The sequence below is a fragment of the Pagrus major genome, chromosome 18 (assembly GCF_040436345.1).
Source record: "Pagrus major chromosome 18, Pma_NU_1.0".
Classification (NCBI taxonomy): Eukaryota; Metazoa; Chordata; class Actinopteri; order Spariformes; family Sparidae; genus Pagrus; species Pagrus major.
The window spans coordinates 33,481,638-33,497,528 of record NC_133232.1 but is presented as its reverse complement, the minus strand read 5'-3'; the positions used below and the strand labels follow the sequence as shown (position 1 = coordinate 33,497,528).

The 15,891-nt window shown below is 41.6% G+C and overlaps 1 protein-coding gene and 1 non-coding gene across 2 annotated transcripts; both read left to right on the top strand.

Moving 5' to 3' along the window:
- Positions 1-1,131: 1,131 nt before the first annotated feature.
- trnal-aag (transfer RNA leucine (anticodon AAG)) lies at positions 1,132-1,213 on the top strand. The gene has a single exon. It is a non-coding gene; the product is annotated as a tRNA-Leu (tRNA).
- Positions 1,214-1,780: 567 nt separating this feature from the next.
- On the top strand, positions 1,781-15,403 carry bod1l1 (biorientation of chromosomes in cell division 1-like 1). Its single transcript, XM_073487248.1, has 30 exons — positions 1,781-2,008; positions 2,954-3,078; positions 3,192-3,382; positions 3,553-4,041; positions 4,259-4,408; positions 4,534-4,694; positions 4,794-4,890; positions 5,227-5,353; positions 5,451-5,508; positions 5,604-7,425; positions 7,515-7,591; positions 8,124-8,250; positions 8,374-8,487; positions 8,587-8,630; positions 8,733-8,784; positions 8,924-8,988; positions 9,147-9,228; positions 9,337-9,395; positions 9,491-9,566; positions 9,725-9,771; positions 9,925-10,081; positions 10,305-10,390; positions 10,773-10,899; positions 11,279-11,331; positions 11,425-11,503; positions 11,668-11,741; positions 12,542-12,665; positions 12,886-13,021; positions 13,458-13,529; positions 15,032-15,403. The coding sequence occupies exons 1-30, from the start codon at positions 1,892-1,894 to the stop codon at positions 15,162-15,164; spliced, it is 5,121 nt and encodes a 1,706-aa protein (XP_073343349.1). The 5' UTR covers positions 1,781-1,891; the 3' UTR covers positions 15,165-15,403.
- Positions 15,404-15,891: the final 488 nt, after the last annotated feature.

Genomic DNA, 15,891 nt, shown 5'->3' with positions numbered 1-15,891 from the left:
CTTCCAAACTGATTCCTCACATGGAAAAAAAACTCATTTTTTAGCAAAGTCTTTAAAAGTCACAATATAAAACAAAACATGGATTTGTCACAGCAAGACTGTAAAGGCATAAGCAGGTGTCAGCTACTAACTGAAGCATACTGCTGGCAACGATCCACCTGTTTCCTGTTGCTTCACTCCTTTTTGACGATGTATACATTCGGAAACTATCTGTTACAAGCAGGTGTTTGAAGAAGAAGCACAACACATATTTAAACAATTGCTGGTTACTACAAAATTTTTAGAAATAAGAAATGATAATTGTAAATGTAAATGTGTTTTTATTGTGTTCATGAGGAAAAACATGGAGGGACTGTGTCATTGACGTGAATTGCGTTGAATTTAAACCATTTTAATTTCACCTTCTTTTAAAATGATAAATGAGCAATTGTTTTGAATAAACCTACATTGACTAAATACATCTCTAAGTGTCATTTGTCTTTGTCTTTGTCTTTTTATTTTTTTTTTGGTTACTTGCATCATTCTCGAGGAAAACATGATTTGTTCTGACAGGTAGACCGACTTCTAATGAAATCATTAACAACAACTCACTGGGAAAAAAACACATAACGGCATGTGTTGTGCTTGATCGGGGAAAAGTGATATATTTAACAATGTTAAGCTGTTATGGATGCTTCATTTTAGTTGGTCTTCACACATCTTATCTGCAACAAAAATAGTTTAGTCATATTTCTCACAATACTTTCTCATGGTTCCACCTTCTTTAAAGTGAGGTTTTCCTGCTTTACTCTGTATAATTAAGAATGAGAGGTGTTTGGATGATATCCAAATCCATATGTCATATATGTTATCTAGAGATAAGCGATATGGTGTTTGTGGTGAAAAGCATGTTTTTATTTTCCCCCATATACTATATAATGTTTGGACCACTTATGAATTAACAGTTTTAAAGGTTGTGGCCAGAAAGTTTTACTGAATACTTTCCAATTTAATGGGCATACCTAGCTAAATCTAATACAGCACCCTGCAATAAATCCTACATTTTATAAAGGTTATATTATTCAGCATGCCTTACAAAATTTCGATGTTACATATTGGTTAAAAACGTATTTTGCGACATGGGTGTCTCACGGTAGCGTGGCCGAGCGGTCTAAGGCGCTGGATTAAGGCTCCAGTCTCTTCGGGGGCGTGGGTTCGAATCCCACCGCTGCCAGTACCTTTTTCTTTCTATTTAAAATAAATCATTGCAGTCTACCTCAACTCGGTGTTACATTTTATATGCTGTAACTGACGTGCGTATATGGTACCAACACTTGCCAGTGTTCGGTGTGTTGACGTTTAATGTCCGTGACAACTTCTGTAGTCTCATTTAGCCACTTGTTAGCAACCGCCTTGTAAAAGACACGTGAGCGATTTATGATTAAATTGCGGCACATTTAATGATTATTTTATGTCGTAGAACAAAACGTGTAAACATCTTAAGCCTGTGGTAACAACAGACCTTATTTCAGACATTCAACCAACAACCAATTCTGAAACGTAACCGGATGTGCAAGAATGCTAACTGATTTCCGGGTTTTGGGACTACAGACTACACCACTCTATTGTTCACAGACGTGAGTTTTGTAAGCGTTATAACCATTTATCCTTCAATGCTCAGCAGATTTTGCACACTGTATTTATTAATAGCTGTACTCGACTTTTACTTTGGTATCGCTTCCAAAGCTCTTCCGGTTCACAGGACGAACTGTACTTCCGGGTCAAACCCGCCGAGAACTTCACAAACCATAACAGAAACCCTTCGCGTTCAGGCCGGTTTCTACCTGAAGTGTTGTCAGTATCAGCTGTTTTTAATCAGCCGAATCAAAGTTTACGCCGACTGCGTCCCGTCATGGCCGGTTTACCTCCCGGAGACCCGCAGCTGGTCTCCATGATCGTCAGTCACCTGAAAACACAGGGACTCTTCGACCAGTTCAGGAGGGACTGCCTGGCAGACGTCGACACAAAGGTAGCGGCTCAACACATCCTCATAATGTTTAGCGACTTTTAGTGTGTTGTTTAAATGATAGTGAAACATTTATGGGTGAGTCTATTTTTAAGGAACATATAAAGCTTGTGTCTGTTTTGCTGCATCACTTTATAAACACACCCCATAACGTTAACTCAGTTGGATTTCAACTTGGAGTCTATGTAAAGATGAAGACCTGTGACAATTTAATAATTGCCGAATAAACCGATATATTCCTTCTGACCTTACTAAAACTAGAGCCCGACCAATATATTATTCCAACAGCCGATATTGGCCTTTCACTGATTTATCAGTATCATATAAACTTTACTGTTTCAGTGCACTGGTGTCCTTTTTGACATTTACGTTGATTGCAAAACTATAAAGTATCCTGCCTTCATTGAGTTCATATCTTTTTCACAGCCACATTTGAGGATCCATTGCAAATAATTTGTATTTATGCATGTGTATATTGATACTTAAATGGATAGCTCAGTGGGTAAGACCGCTGTGCTTTAGTACAGGAAATCGGGGGTCCAAATCCTGGACAGGGCATGGCAGTCCTTAGGCAAGGTCCTTCACTCAGTTATAAGTGAAGAAAACAGGAGAGTCAAAGTGGCTTGTACGACGCCGGGGTCAACAAGGTCTGCATCAGGTGTTGGGGAACCAGGGCAGCCTGATGAGAGGTGGGCTGCTGGAACAGGAACAAGGCCATTATCCCCACACTCCGAGATTGAGAGTGCCAAGCCTCAATAACAACACCAGATACGCTTAACACACTGAGTGATAAAGTCTGCTGGCTGCACAGGATACAGGCTACCGACCGGTCGCCCAGCGGGGTAGTTTGTTGTTTGAAGTATTGTTATTCAATAATCCATGTTTTACAGTAATGGGCTGTGCATGATGGGATTAACTGGGATCATATTCTTGCTTTTTCTCTTGCAGCCAGCTTACTTGAACCTGAAACAAAGAGTGGACAACTTTGTCTCTAATCACCTCTCCAACCACACATGGAGCCCTCACTTGAACAAGAACCAGCTGAGAAACAACATCAGACAACTCGTGCTGCAGTAAGTGAGAACGAAGCGACGCCTCATTTCCACCTCCCGTTCTTCATTTATGCGTTGTGACGTTTTATAACAAATTTTATATGCAAGAAGTTAAATCAAACTCTTCTCCATAGATCTGGGATGCTGGAGCAGGGAGTGGACAGAATCGTGGCCCAGGTGGTGGATCCCAAAATCAACCATATCTTCAGGCCACAGGTGGAGAGGGTGGTCCGTGAGTTTCTGTCGCCTGGCAGCTGCTCTGAGGAGCCACCGGCCCCGCCGCCTTTAATGGAGATCAAACCAGACAGCAGCATTTTTGAACAAGGTTTCCACATTTAGTATCTTTCGTTCATGAGACAATGAGGAACATTCCTGTACAATTAACCACATAACCAGTACACAAAAACAACACAGATGTAGCCAAACAACAAATAATCAAATGAAAAAATATATTCTCCTAAATGTTTGGCTTTACACTCTACTACATTTTTACAGCCCCATCTTCTGCTCCAGCCACCACCTCAGCCAGCGACGCCATGTCCATTCTGGACACCATAACATCTCTCAACCAGGAGGCCAGCGTCAGGGCCAGCTCAGCCACAGATAAAGGACGTAAAGGCCAAGCTTCAGATGAGTTCATGCAGCTGGTGGAGGAGGGCGAGCAGGACATGAGCATTGATGAGGAAGGAGACGGCCACTATGACGGGAGGACACCGGACGAGGCGGAGGAGCTGGCTTCAGAGGTCCAGGCGTTAGAGGTGAAGACAGAGGACACTCAGGAGCAGGTGGATCTGGGGAAAGAGGGGTTGATAGAGGAGGTGAAGATGGAAGAGGAGGAGTCGAGAGGTCAGGAGCTGACAGAGGAGGAGAAAGATAAAGGCACCACCAAAGCAACTGGAAAACCCACAGAGGAGAAGCAGGACGAGGATCAGCTACCATCTACAAGTCAGGCCAAGCAGAAAGCCAGAGAGAGGATAAAGGAAGGTGAGCTGCTGTACACCCTGAATGTGTTTTTAGTCTGAGAGAAGTGTAACCTGCACACACAAGATGTTCAGTTCAGGGATTTATATGCATTTTCTTGTGGTAGACATGGACGTCGGGACATGTTAGATGTTTGTGGTAGATCGTGCAGATATTCATTTATTTTATAAGGAGTAAAAGAATTATTCGCTTTAAATATTGGTGTGTTTTTTCCGCACAGAATACTTTCTGGAGGACTCGGACCTGGACGGCCTGAGCGACATCACGGTGAGCTCTGTCCACACCAGCGACCTGTCGTCATTCGAGGAAGAAAGTGAAGATGAGGAGCAGCTGTCTGAATCCTCTGAGGAGGGGGAGCTTCCACCAGATGGTCTCAACTTTTTATTCCTGTCTGACACATTTTGAGCAGTTCACTGTATTAAATCTGATGCCTCCTACCACAGTTTTGAGCTCACCTCACTGTGTTGGACCTTTTGTGTGTTTTTCGTTCACCAGATCAAGGTGAAGAAGCAGAAAAGACACAAGGCAGCGGCGACGCGGGAGAGGAAGATCGTAAACCTCGCCGCAAGGCCTACGTTCACAAGCCCTTCCTGTACTCCCGTTACTACAGCGACTCGGATGATGAAGTCACAGTGGAGGAGCGTCGGAGATCTGCCGTAAGTTGTACAGCATGAACTTTAAAACCACAAGTTTTTATGGTCCTTGTTTTGTCCCGTCATTGCTCTCTCTTTCTGTCCTCAACTGTGTTCTTACAGGCAAAGGACAAAGAGGAAAGGCTGCTCAAGAGACAACAGAACAGGGAGCGAATGGAAGAAAAACGTAAACAGAAAGCAGCGCAGGCCGAAGAACAAGGTATTTTTGTCTTTCAAGTTGGCTTAAATTCCTCCCTCCTCGATCCTTTGGGACCATCACAATTATTCAAAACCTGTTGATTTCTATTGCAATAGCTCGAGTTTCTGCAGGATTTTTAGGTTACATGGTATCAGCGCTGGAGGAATGTGTATTCATGTTTATTACTTAATTGTGTCTAAATGTTCTCTGCAAATGTGTTTCTGCTTTATGTCACAACATTTTCATGTCCAGCTTCTTTAGTCATGCTGCCTGTCCTCATTGTTCCCATCCTAAAACTTTTAACTTGTCCCTTAACTTGTAACTGTAACCATTTACCAAGCTTTTTTCCCTACACAGATCACAAAAAGCAAAGGAGTGGGGACTCTGCTGGGCTGGAAGGCCCCAGAGCAAAAGAGGCTCGCAAAGAAAGGAAGGTTCTGGAGAAGAAAATGGCTCTCAACAGGAAGAGGAAGCTAGACTCAAGGTAGAGAACCGAACAGATGCTGCTAAACAACATTACATACAAACTTTACATTTACACCGGGCTAAAACCAAATGCACTCACCTATCTCATCCCTCAGGAAAGACGGAGATGTTTCGAGCAAAAAGAAGGGAGATGCAGAAGGATCCAAGAAAGCGGTATGTGTAAAACAGATTTCATCATAGGTAACAGGTTTGACCTTTGATCGTTGAGATGTAAGAAGCATTTTTGTGTTTTGTTGTTTCATAATTAGGAGGTAAAATCTACATCTTCAAGGACTCCACAGCCAAAACTAATCAGAAATCTGTCAGAATCTACATCGTCCGACGAGAGGCACAGGAGGATGAGTGGCAGCGTCTCAGAAGATTCAAGTGAAGCCAAAAAGCTGTGCGACAAAGGCAGGGCACACTCCTTCTTCCTGGAGTTGGAACAAGGTTCCCAAGAGGCTCTCAAACAACGATCAGTTGGGAAATTTGATAGGTTGTCCCGTAAAGAACCTCACTCTAAAGAACGCAAAGAGAAAGAGCGCAGCTTGTCAGATGAACACACCAAACTCAAACAAAAGCAAGAGAAAAAATCTGAACATCAGGCAGATGAATCTCAGCAGAAGGAAGGTGCTGCTGGTAAAGTGTCATCTGAAGAGAAGAAGTTTAAGATTAAAAGCGAGAAGAAAACCACAAGAGAAGGAAAGCCGTCTGTGTCAGAGGCGGTGGCAGATGAGGGTCCTAAAGATGCTGCTGTCAAGAAGGTGAAAGCGCCATCTCTGGAGGCTGTCAAAGCAGAGAAGGACAAAATCAGGGAGAAGGAGAAAGATAAGGAGAAGGGCAAAGAAAAGGAAAAGGTCAAAGGAGAGAAAAGTTCAGCTAAAAGTGATTTCAAACAGCTGCTTCGTCCCGATTCTGCCGGCTCTTCTGAGGATCGGTCTGACCTGGAGCCCGGGACAGACAGCAGCAAGAAGAAAGATAAACACTCCAAGGAAGTCCTGAAGAGGTCCAGGAGCCACACAGAGGACAGGCCAGGAGACAAGCCCAAATCTAAAATGGATAGCAAAGACAGTGAGAAGGAAAAGACAAAAACAGATCAAGACGGCCAGAAATCAATAAAGTCCAGCTCTGAAACTGACAAAGATCCAAAAAGGGTCAAGCCAACAGAAAGAAAAGTGGAAAAATCTAAAACGAAATCGAAAGAGGAAACAAAGACTTTGTTATCAAAGACGGATAAAGTTCAGAGTTCAGAGGTCAAAAGCACAGGAGGTGTATCCGTCAGCAAACCTGAGACAACGAAGGAGAAGAAAAAAGAAGGAAATGCAAAGGAACAACGTAAAGTCTCAGAGGAGCCTCTCCATGAGAAATCAGAAAACAAGAGTGCAAAGAAAAAACTGGAGAAGAAGGAGAAAGTATCAGACAAGAGAGATGATAGTCAAGAAGAGAAGAAAGCACCTAAAGAAGACAAACTGGAAAAGTCTGATAAATCTTCAAAGTCTTCAGTTTCCTCGCTGAGTCTCGATGCAGAGGAGCTGCCGAAGAAACGCTCTCTTTTCCAAGACACAAGCACCGACTCCGATCCCGTCACCACCACCGTCACCACCTCCTTCTCAGACGACACCTGCGACGCTTTAAGCGACATCACCCCCGAGCCACCTGAGGGTGAGACGGAGTCGCGGCTAAGTGAGATCCCATCTGTGCCGGCCGAGGCTGACGCTCTGCTGACTCTCATGGACGTCTGCACCTCAGCAGAGGCGAGACTTCCTCCTGATGGCAGTCAAGAGGACAAGACGGTTGAGATGACTCTGCAGGATGCTGATATGAAGATGAAAGAAGCAGCTCTGACTCTGCTCTCCATGGATCCTGACAGTACAGTGTCCTCCAGCTTAATTTGCCAAGATACAAGGGAAGAAACTGAGGTGATTCAGACTGCGCCACAACCAATGGAAACCGCTACGGCTGAACAAGAAGAGCAACATCCTCCGATGGACGTGCAAACAGCCGCTGAAGCTGAGTTCACGGCCACTGAGCCGTCACCAGTTACATCTCAGGAAACTGTTGAGCTTGTTGCTGAAAAACCAAACGCTACAGGTAAATGAAAAACTGATGGCAAAGTGCATTGTTGGTTACTAAACATGTCAGAATGTCTCTCTAAATGTAAATATGTATCTCTTTTATAGATGTGTCTGACAATTCAGAGAAGGAAATGGACGTTGTGAGGGTTGAAATTTCTGAATCTCGGCTCTCGGCTTCGCAGGTAAAGAATACACATTTATAAAATTAAAGGTCCAGTGTGAAGGATTAGGTGCAGATATGGAATACAGTATTAGTATGGACGGGGCGGGAGCGGTTGTTGTTGCTCTGCCATGTTTTACAGTAGCCCAGAATGGACAACCACTGGTTCTAGAGGCCGTCTTTCATGTTTTTCGTGGTCAGAGGATGTTGAGACGAAGGCTTTTCAGTTGGTTGCAATCTGCAGCCTCACTCCTCCTACTCTCTGGACCTTTGTCCTGTTCACCCACAAAGACATCCATCCATTGCCTTTTATTTAGCCTTTTTCACTACTTCCTTTAAGCTTCGTTTGGATCAAAGATGTAAATCTTTAATGGCATTTTAATCATTTTATTAACTTTTGTGCAGATCCAGATAAAAGGACGGATGTAGGAATTTTGTTCTCACTTTCTTTAACGTTGCGAAATAGGGCGGGTTCGATAACTTTCCCATGAGTAATGTTGGATCATGATGAAAAAAATCTGCTATGGAAAATCATTCCTCTGTCTTCCACACAGGAGGATGACACTGCATCAGATGAATGTCAGGCTCCTTTAAATGAAGATGAAGCCAAAGGTACAGAAGTCGCTCCTGAAACGAAGCCTAATGAAATAACGGCAGCAGCAGCAGGAACTACTGAAGAAGGTAGGTTTTCTTCTATCTCCTATTTTAACTTAAATTCAAAATGTATTTCTTGTTTTTTTATCAGTGCAACTATTTTATTTTGTGATTTTCAATGAAGCTTTTTTTTTCTCTACAATATTTCAGCTGCTGATGCAGTAGTGTGTGAACCAGAAGAGGTCAGAGGAGCCACAGAGGGAAGTGCAGCCTCAGCTGTTTCTGATGCCACTGAACAAGTCTCAGAAATGTCCAGTGAACAAGGTGAGTGCTTGAAAACACTCTGAACATAACTCACACTAAAAGAACAATATGTTTTTTCTTGGGCTAATTATTGACTGTAGCAAATTATTGTTACTGTAGAACAAACTGAGCCAGATGTTGAAGACACAAAGTCAAGCCCCAAGGTGAGGAACCATTCATGTGCTGGTTTACACCAGTTTAATTTTTTACCATCTTCAAGCTTTCACGTGAGACTAAAATTCAAAGTCATCTTTCTTAAACAACAGACAGAGGAAGAGGTGGCTGAGGACAACCAGGCCAAGATGGAAGTAGATAATAGTGAGTCTTCTCTCTTATCCGACTTGGACATTAAAATCTTTCTAAATACTGTTATTGTATCTGATGGATATTTAAGTAAATTCATAAAAAGCTGTAAAGTAGGATTACACATTTTAACAGTGCCTCTTTTTGACCCCAGGTGAAGCAGAGAGTAAGACGATGGAAAAAGAAAACGTAGCAGCAGAGAAGACTGATCCACAAACTGTGAGTGTTTAACATCAGTCACGCTCACTTACACTTTGTTTAGATGTAAACGACCGGTAACATTTGCACCCCTTATTGTTATTATTATTATTATTATTATTATTATTATTATTATTCCTTTCGTTGATCTGTGTATCTTTTTCATAAATTATATTTAGGTGGAACACGATGTCCCGGAGAAAACTGAGGAGATGAGAGAAAGTGGACCTGACAGTCAGTTCAAACTTGTCAAACAAATCAGTGAGTCATGTGACTTTTAAAACGCTGATTATTACTGATTTTCATCTCATGTCTTTTCTTATTTCTACGCTCCTTCTCAGTCATCGCTATTTGTTCTGTATTTTCCAGGTAACGTCTCCAGCACAGACAGCCAGGAAGATGAGAAGGGGTCGGACATGTCAGAAATGGTAACGGCAGACGGTTTGTTTGATATCACATATGCAGTAAATGCAGGTTGACACAGCGCTGCCTGCTCTCTGTGCTGACACTCTCTGTCGTGTAGGAAGAGAAGATGGAGGGAAGAGGGAGACGTAAACGAAAGCTGTCCACTCACAAAGTCGCAGCAGTGAAAGAATCAGGTATCGTAGCTGAAATTATAAGAAATTGATCTGAATTTAAAAAATGGCATTAAATTCTGATTCCACTGATGAGCTCCTCCGAGCCACTTAACTGTCTTTGGAATGAGTTTTGACTTTCATAAAATAATGTGTGAATTTATGTTTTTGGTGCTGATCAGGTGACGAGAAGGATGAAATGGAAAGCAAAGAGCAACCATCAGCTGAGGTAAATACAACCTTTTCCACCTCTTTCAAAGTAAAATCATATCTTTGCAAAAGTTCATAGTTCAACAGTGGAGAAGCAACAAAAAAAAACATTTGCAGGTAAATGTTTTGATTTGACATCTGCGTGTGTTTGCTCATGATTTTTTTTCTTCAGGAAACGGATCAGGAGAAGGCTGTGGCAGTCAGAACACCACGTAGGGGTCGATCATCCAGAACCAGCGAGGAGGCGGAGAAGGAACCCGAGAAACTGGAGGAGACTCCGAGCCGCGGAGGGAGACGATCGGGAGCTGCAGCTAAAGGAGCCGCTGCTGGTTAGATTGTTAATTGTTACAGTCTAAAAACGATTGTGATTTGTTGGGGTTTGAATTGTGGAGATGGAAGATTATTTAGGCCTGAAACACATTATGTGCTTTATTATTCAGGAATATTTAAGTGTACTTTTAATCATGGTTGTAGTATTGTCCTGCTGTCTCTAATCAAGTAGGTTGATGGGTGTTGTGTTTTGACTTTTCTGTGATGTTGCTCTTATTTTAGCCTCAGATGATCAGAAGAAGGATGAGAATAAAGACGAGGAGAACACTGATAAAACTTCACCAAGAAAACCAGCTGAGAGTGAAGAGGTACGTTAACATGCAACATGAACATTACCGCTCAAAAGTTTGGGGTCGCCCAAAAAATGTCATGTTTTCCATGAAACCTCCAACTTTAGTTCATCAAATGAGTTGTCAAATTATTAGAAAATAAAGTAAAGAAATTGACAAGATGACCAATAATGTTCATGTGATGCGTAATGTATACACGTTTGATAATACACACGAGTATTACAAGGACTGTCCACATTTCCGTGCATGCGACATTGTGAGTTGGCTGTCAAATGTAAAACATTAGTCGCTACACATCCGACAACTATGAATAATATTTTGTAGAGGACATAAGCGTTGAGGGCATTTCACTGTACCTTATCATTCATAGTGTGTTCACAACATTTCTTTCAATCTGTAGAGAACTGAGGAGGAAAGTGTGCCAAAGAAAACTGGACGGCGAGGAAGTCAAGTGAGTCTGCCGTCTCCTGTTCCAGAAGACACTGAAGCTGCAGGGAGCTCCGACTCCAAAGAGACCAGTGACACACGTATGTCTGTTTTTTTTTTTATTCAGGTCAAATATATGAACTCTCCTTGTATTACTGTTTAACTGATGGAAGGAACTGTGTGTGATTTCCTGGATTAAGCACTCTGTAAATGATGAATAAAGTTAGTTGAACTGTATGGAGAGGTGTGGCAGAGCATTACCAACTGAAAGAATAAGTGAGCCAAACCTCAACGGCTAGTTTGTGCACTTCAAAGTGCAAAGTTGTGAGTTAAACCAGTTTTTATTTTGCTGTCAACAAGCTGTAAAATGGTAGGAATGAGTAATATGGAAATTATAGTTGACATGAGGGAAAGCTTGCAGCTTTTCCTACGAGTTAAATGTAAAAAAGATGATGGGATACATTGAACATTTCATACCAGGTACACCAGCAGTGAAGAGGAAGAGGTCAGAGGAGACGGAGGAATCTGTGGAGGTGAGATCTGTCGTCTCGGTGAATTAAAACTTAAATCTGTATTCACTTCTCTGGTTATGTGTCTTCATGTGTATTCAAATTATAATTCTGCAGGAAACCCAGACTGAAGAGGAAGCAGAGAAGGCCGACAGTCGACAGGAAGAAAGTGAGCAACAGCCTGAAAAAGATGGTGGTAAGAACACACACACGCTTTTCCTCAAATGAAATTATAATTTATGTAACAACTACAGCAAATGTTATTCCATACTGTGTCCAAAACACACAACTTACAACCATCACAGAATGTGGTTGCTTTGATCATCATAGTCTCTCTGTACATTTATCTTTTTTTTCCAGGGTGTTCCCTCTCAGTGAGTCAGGCAGAGGAAGAAGTCAAAGAGGAGATCTGCAGCGAGAAAAAAACAGATGAGGTATGTTGGTTTGTGTTATTAGTTGTTCTGTATGTTGTAACAACTGTATGTGCATCAGTCACTCTTCCTGTAGTCTCTATTGTCTGTGAGGACTTGAGCATGTTTATACCTGCAGTGCAGAACTTTTGTCTCCCTCTTGTGGCAGAGAGAGTAACTACACAAACACTGCTGAGATGCTTGTGACCCCAAAGGCTCTGCAACACCTCAATCTGCTGTAGCCAACTCCACGCTACAGTTGCGTCCTCCTTCAGCTCAGGAAAAACAATCTTTGCTGGTGCGCCAGCGTTGCAAAGACGCCACAGACTCGAGATTTAAAAAACTCTGTAGCACTGTTAAATACTATAAATACTATTCCTCTGACTATACCTCATTTATATGTAAAACTCCAGCGGTGCAGGTTTAACCTAAGTCTTTCCTTTTGAATGGGGGAGGTAATGTTTTGGCACGTGTCCGTCAGTGTTTGTCAGCAGGATTACATAAAAAATATTGAACAAATATCCATGAAACTTGGATGGAGGTTGGATCTCGGCCCAGAATAGACCCCATTAACTTTTAGTGCGGCTCTGCATAACGGGACAGATCCAGGAATATTTCCTGACTTTATTTAACATTGTAAGATGTTAAATAAAGCGCACAGATCTTGAGAAAAAAATCAGGTATATTTAGGTGGCTTGTATCTATAAGTGAGTACAAAAGGGGGGTTGTTGGGCCTTGGCGGAGGTATGCGCTCTACAGAATGCCATTCTTGTTTAAAATATCAGAAGATGTAGGGTTTTAACTAATTGTTCATGTGTCTCCAGGTTGAGGACAAGCAAACCCAAGAGGACCAAGAGACGACTCCGAAGAGAGCCGGTCGGAGGGGACGACCATCAAAGGCGGCGGCAGCAGCAGCAGCAGCAGCCGCAGCCGCCACAGAGGATGCAGGTGAGGAAGTTTAAAGCTTGATCTAAGGTAGAGGCTTTCAACATTAGAGGTGGGCCGTCCCAGCGTGGATCCAAACCGCTTCAGGGGAGGCTCAGTGGATGGAAGTAGAAAAATATTAACAATAGTTATCAGAAGGAGCGCACATAAAAAGGGATACAAACTGATAGAGTTTAGTTATCACGTTCTCTGTGTCCGTGACCTTTTTTCATTTCTCCCAAAGACAAAACGGCCGAAGAAAAAGAAAGTGAGCAGAATGATGAAGAGGAGGAGGAGGAGGATGCTGAGAGAGATGGGGAGGAAAAAGGAACTGCAACCAGAGCGACCACGCGTTCAGCAGCTCGCCTGGAGGCTGAAAGGTAGTCTAACAGCTCGTGGACACAACAGAACCAAACAACAACAATAATATGTCATAGTAATGTAATAATGCAGTGGTGGACGTGTCATCACTCCAGTAAGAGGACCCATAATTCAAACTTTATTGGAAATTTGTTATTTATTAACAACATTTGCGGTAAAAACCTGCAGTAAAGCGAGTAATTAGAATTTAATTAGATCACCTAAATCTTAAAAACATGTCACCAGAACACCTGCAGATGAATTCAGACAATAATTCATGTTGCAGCTAACTCGTCAGTGCAGTCGCAGGTCTGAGACCCTGTCAGTGATTTTTGTCGCTGCATGTTTGCACTCCAGCGGGCCTCATCGCTGTCACATCCTATTAAACGAAAGCTGGGGAAGATTTAGCACTAAAGCAACAACTGTTGTTTCATATTTGTTTTTATTGCTCCTCAGAAACAAGCCAAGTAAACCATCCACCCGGGCAAGTCGACAGAACGGTAAAGAGGAGACCGCAGCTGGCACACGGTGAGTTTGTCTCATTGAGGTTCAGCAGCAGCGACGAGCTTAAAGGGGAATCCGACCAAAACTGACCGCTGGGTCGCTGCTCTGTGAAAGAGGACATTTTACCAAACGCTTTCCCGGAATTTCAAAATGTTTTTGAGGTATAAACTCCAAAAATAAAAACAAGAAATCCTTTTGAGTGGCCTAACCTGTTCGTGCACTACAGGTACAAGATCACTGTTAATAAAAAAAACAACAACCTGTGAATAATTTGATTTGATAATTTAATATTTTCTTTATTTGAAGAGTTTTTAGACTTTGTGTACTTCTAACTGCACTCTATATGCACACGTCTTTAAATAGTCTGACATTTACATTTACTCAAGTACCTACGTACAATTTTGAGGTATTTGTACTTTAGTTTTTCCATTCTCTGTTTAATGCTTAGTACTTCCACTCTACTACATTTTGGAGGCAAATATTGTACTTTTGATTTTATTACATTTATTTGATAACTTTATTTACTTTGCAGATTATTCGCTGCGTCAGAGCCAAAGCAGAACATTTTATCATATATATAAAAATATATATATGAAATAATCAATTTATTTTATCAGCAATCGGATAGAAATAAAAATACTGATTAAGTGTTTAATATCAGCAATAGGCTAATAATTTGTCGACCCATACATAATACACAGTTTATACAGGCATGTAAATATATATATTTATTAATATGCCATTTAATGCATCAAAAATAAACATTATGAATAATGTTTATTATTTTAAATGTGACAAATTGATAATTCAGTTTTAATTTCCTTCTATATTTATTAACCTTTGTATTAATTCCCCTTTTTTTTACTTTGCCATCTAATTTTTCATCGTATTTATTATTTTTTGTTTTTTTAAATGATTTATTTCATATTTATTTCTGTATTCTTTTCCCGTCACATTTTGCAAAATAATACATAAATACAAAACCTATAATAATACAACTTTTGAATACAATTTACAAAAATGTCATTTTTATTTAACCCATCACTGGTTATAAGGTTGAATATCATTTTTCTAACACCCAAAATACCACATCACTTCTTTTATATTTAATGATTAATGATTATTTCCATTACTACCGTCTGCAGATGTTTTCTAATCATATGTGTGATAAAATGTATTTGGTCTTTCTCTCTTGTTTTTCTGAGGTTTTACTTCTTTTAATTCTGCCCATTTGTAGCTGGAGCAGATTTCTGACATAAATGTTCCTTTATTTTGTTTTTGAACTCGAGTTCCAACATTAACATTACAAACATCTTCAGGGAGTCTTTTAGAAATCCATCTTTTCTCTATTCAAGAGGGACCGCGGCCACACCAGGCTCCACTCTGTGCACTTTCATGTAATAAATGAGGGCTGGTTATTGCAACACTTCTCATGAATAACTCTTGAATTAACAGAGACACATTTTTACCAAACACGACACTTCAGACAAACGCACTGACACTCGCTCCTTGTTTCCCTCCTGCAGTGGGACGAGGGGCCAGGCAGCAGCAGCAGCGGCGGCGAAGGGGGGCCGTAAACGGGAGGCCAGCCCCCCTGCGGTGCGAACGCGGGGAGGACAGAAATCGGAGGAGCCCCCTTCCAAGAGAGCCAAACGCTGAAACCTCTGGCGGCTGGTGGACTGGTTTGCCCCAGCAGTGTTTTTCTCTGCACTCCATGTCCAAGTCAGTCCTGTTGTCGGGGGTCAGAGAGGCTCTTCGGTCAGTCAGCATGTGAAGCTGTTTCTGCTTCACTGACTGTAGATATTAAAAAAGCTCTGGATAGTATTATACACTTAGCTCTGATAGTTGAGTGTAAACCTGAGGATCTGTGTAGGAATCCCCCCCCCCCCCCCCCCCCCCCACCCAGAATACTTTCTACCGCACTACGCCCATATGGTTTGGATCAGACTTCATCATTCCTCCGTTTGTTCACTAATGCCCAGCGAACCAGAGTGTTTCAGGCCAATCAGAGGCCTTAAAGCGCAGACGAGTCGTGCGTTGAGATAAAGAGGATGAATGCAAACCTGAGACTGTTTCACCTCCACGGACAAACTGTTACACCTATAAACGATCATCTGGTGATTTATGAGTCCAAACTCTTGTACATAGAAAAGCACTGTGAAGTGTTCATTGTGAATTTGTATTCATTCTGTGAATGACAGGGGGAGTTTTTCACTGTTTTTTAAGTTTGTTTTTATAAATATTCAGAGGGTAAGGGGAAGTTTTTGGGGTATTTTTTGATTGAAGTAACAGCAGTATTAGTCAAACACAGGATAAACACAACAGTCCACGAACAACACAAACAAAATGTGTCTTACTGTCTAAATAGAGGTAATCGAGTTATTAG

Bases quoted from the DNA above. Each gene is read 5' to 3' on its own strand.
- bod1l1 (XM_073487248.1), top strand. From the start codon at position 1,892: ATGGCCGGTTTACCTCCCGGAGACCCGCAGCTGGTCTCCATGATCGTC. The intron at 4,042-4,258 runs GTGAGCTGCTGT...TTTTCCGCACAG, and splicing joins CAGAGAGAGGATAAAGGAAG to AATACTTTCTGGAGGACTCG. The intron at 5,354-5,450 runs GTAGAGAACCGA...CTCATCCCTCAG, and splicing joins AAGAGGAAGCTAGACTCAAG to GAAAGACGGAGATGTTTCGA.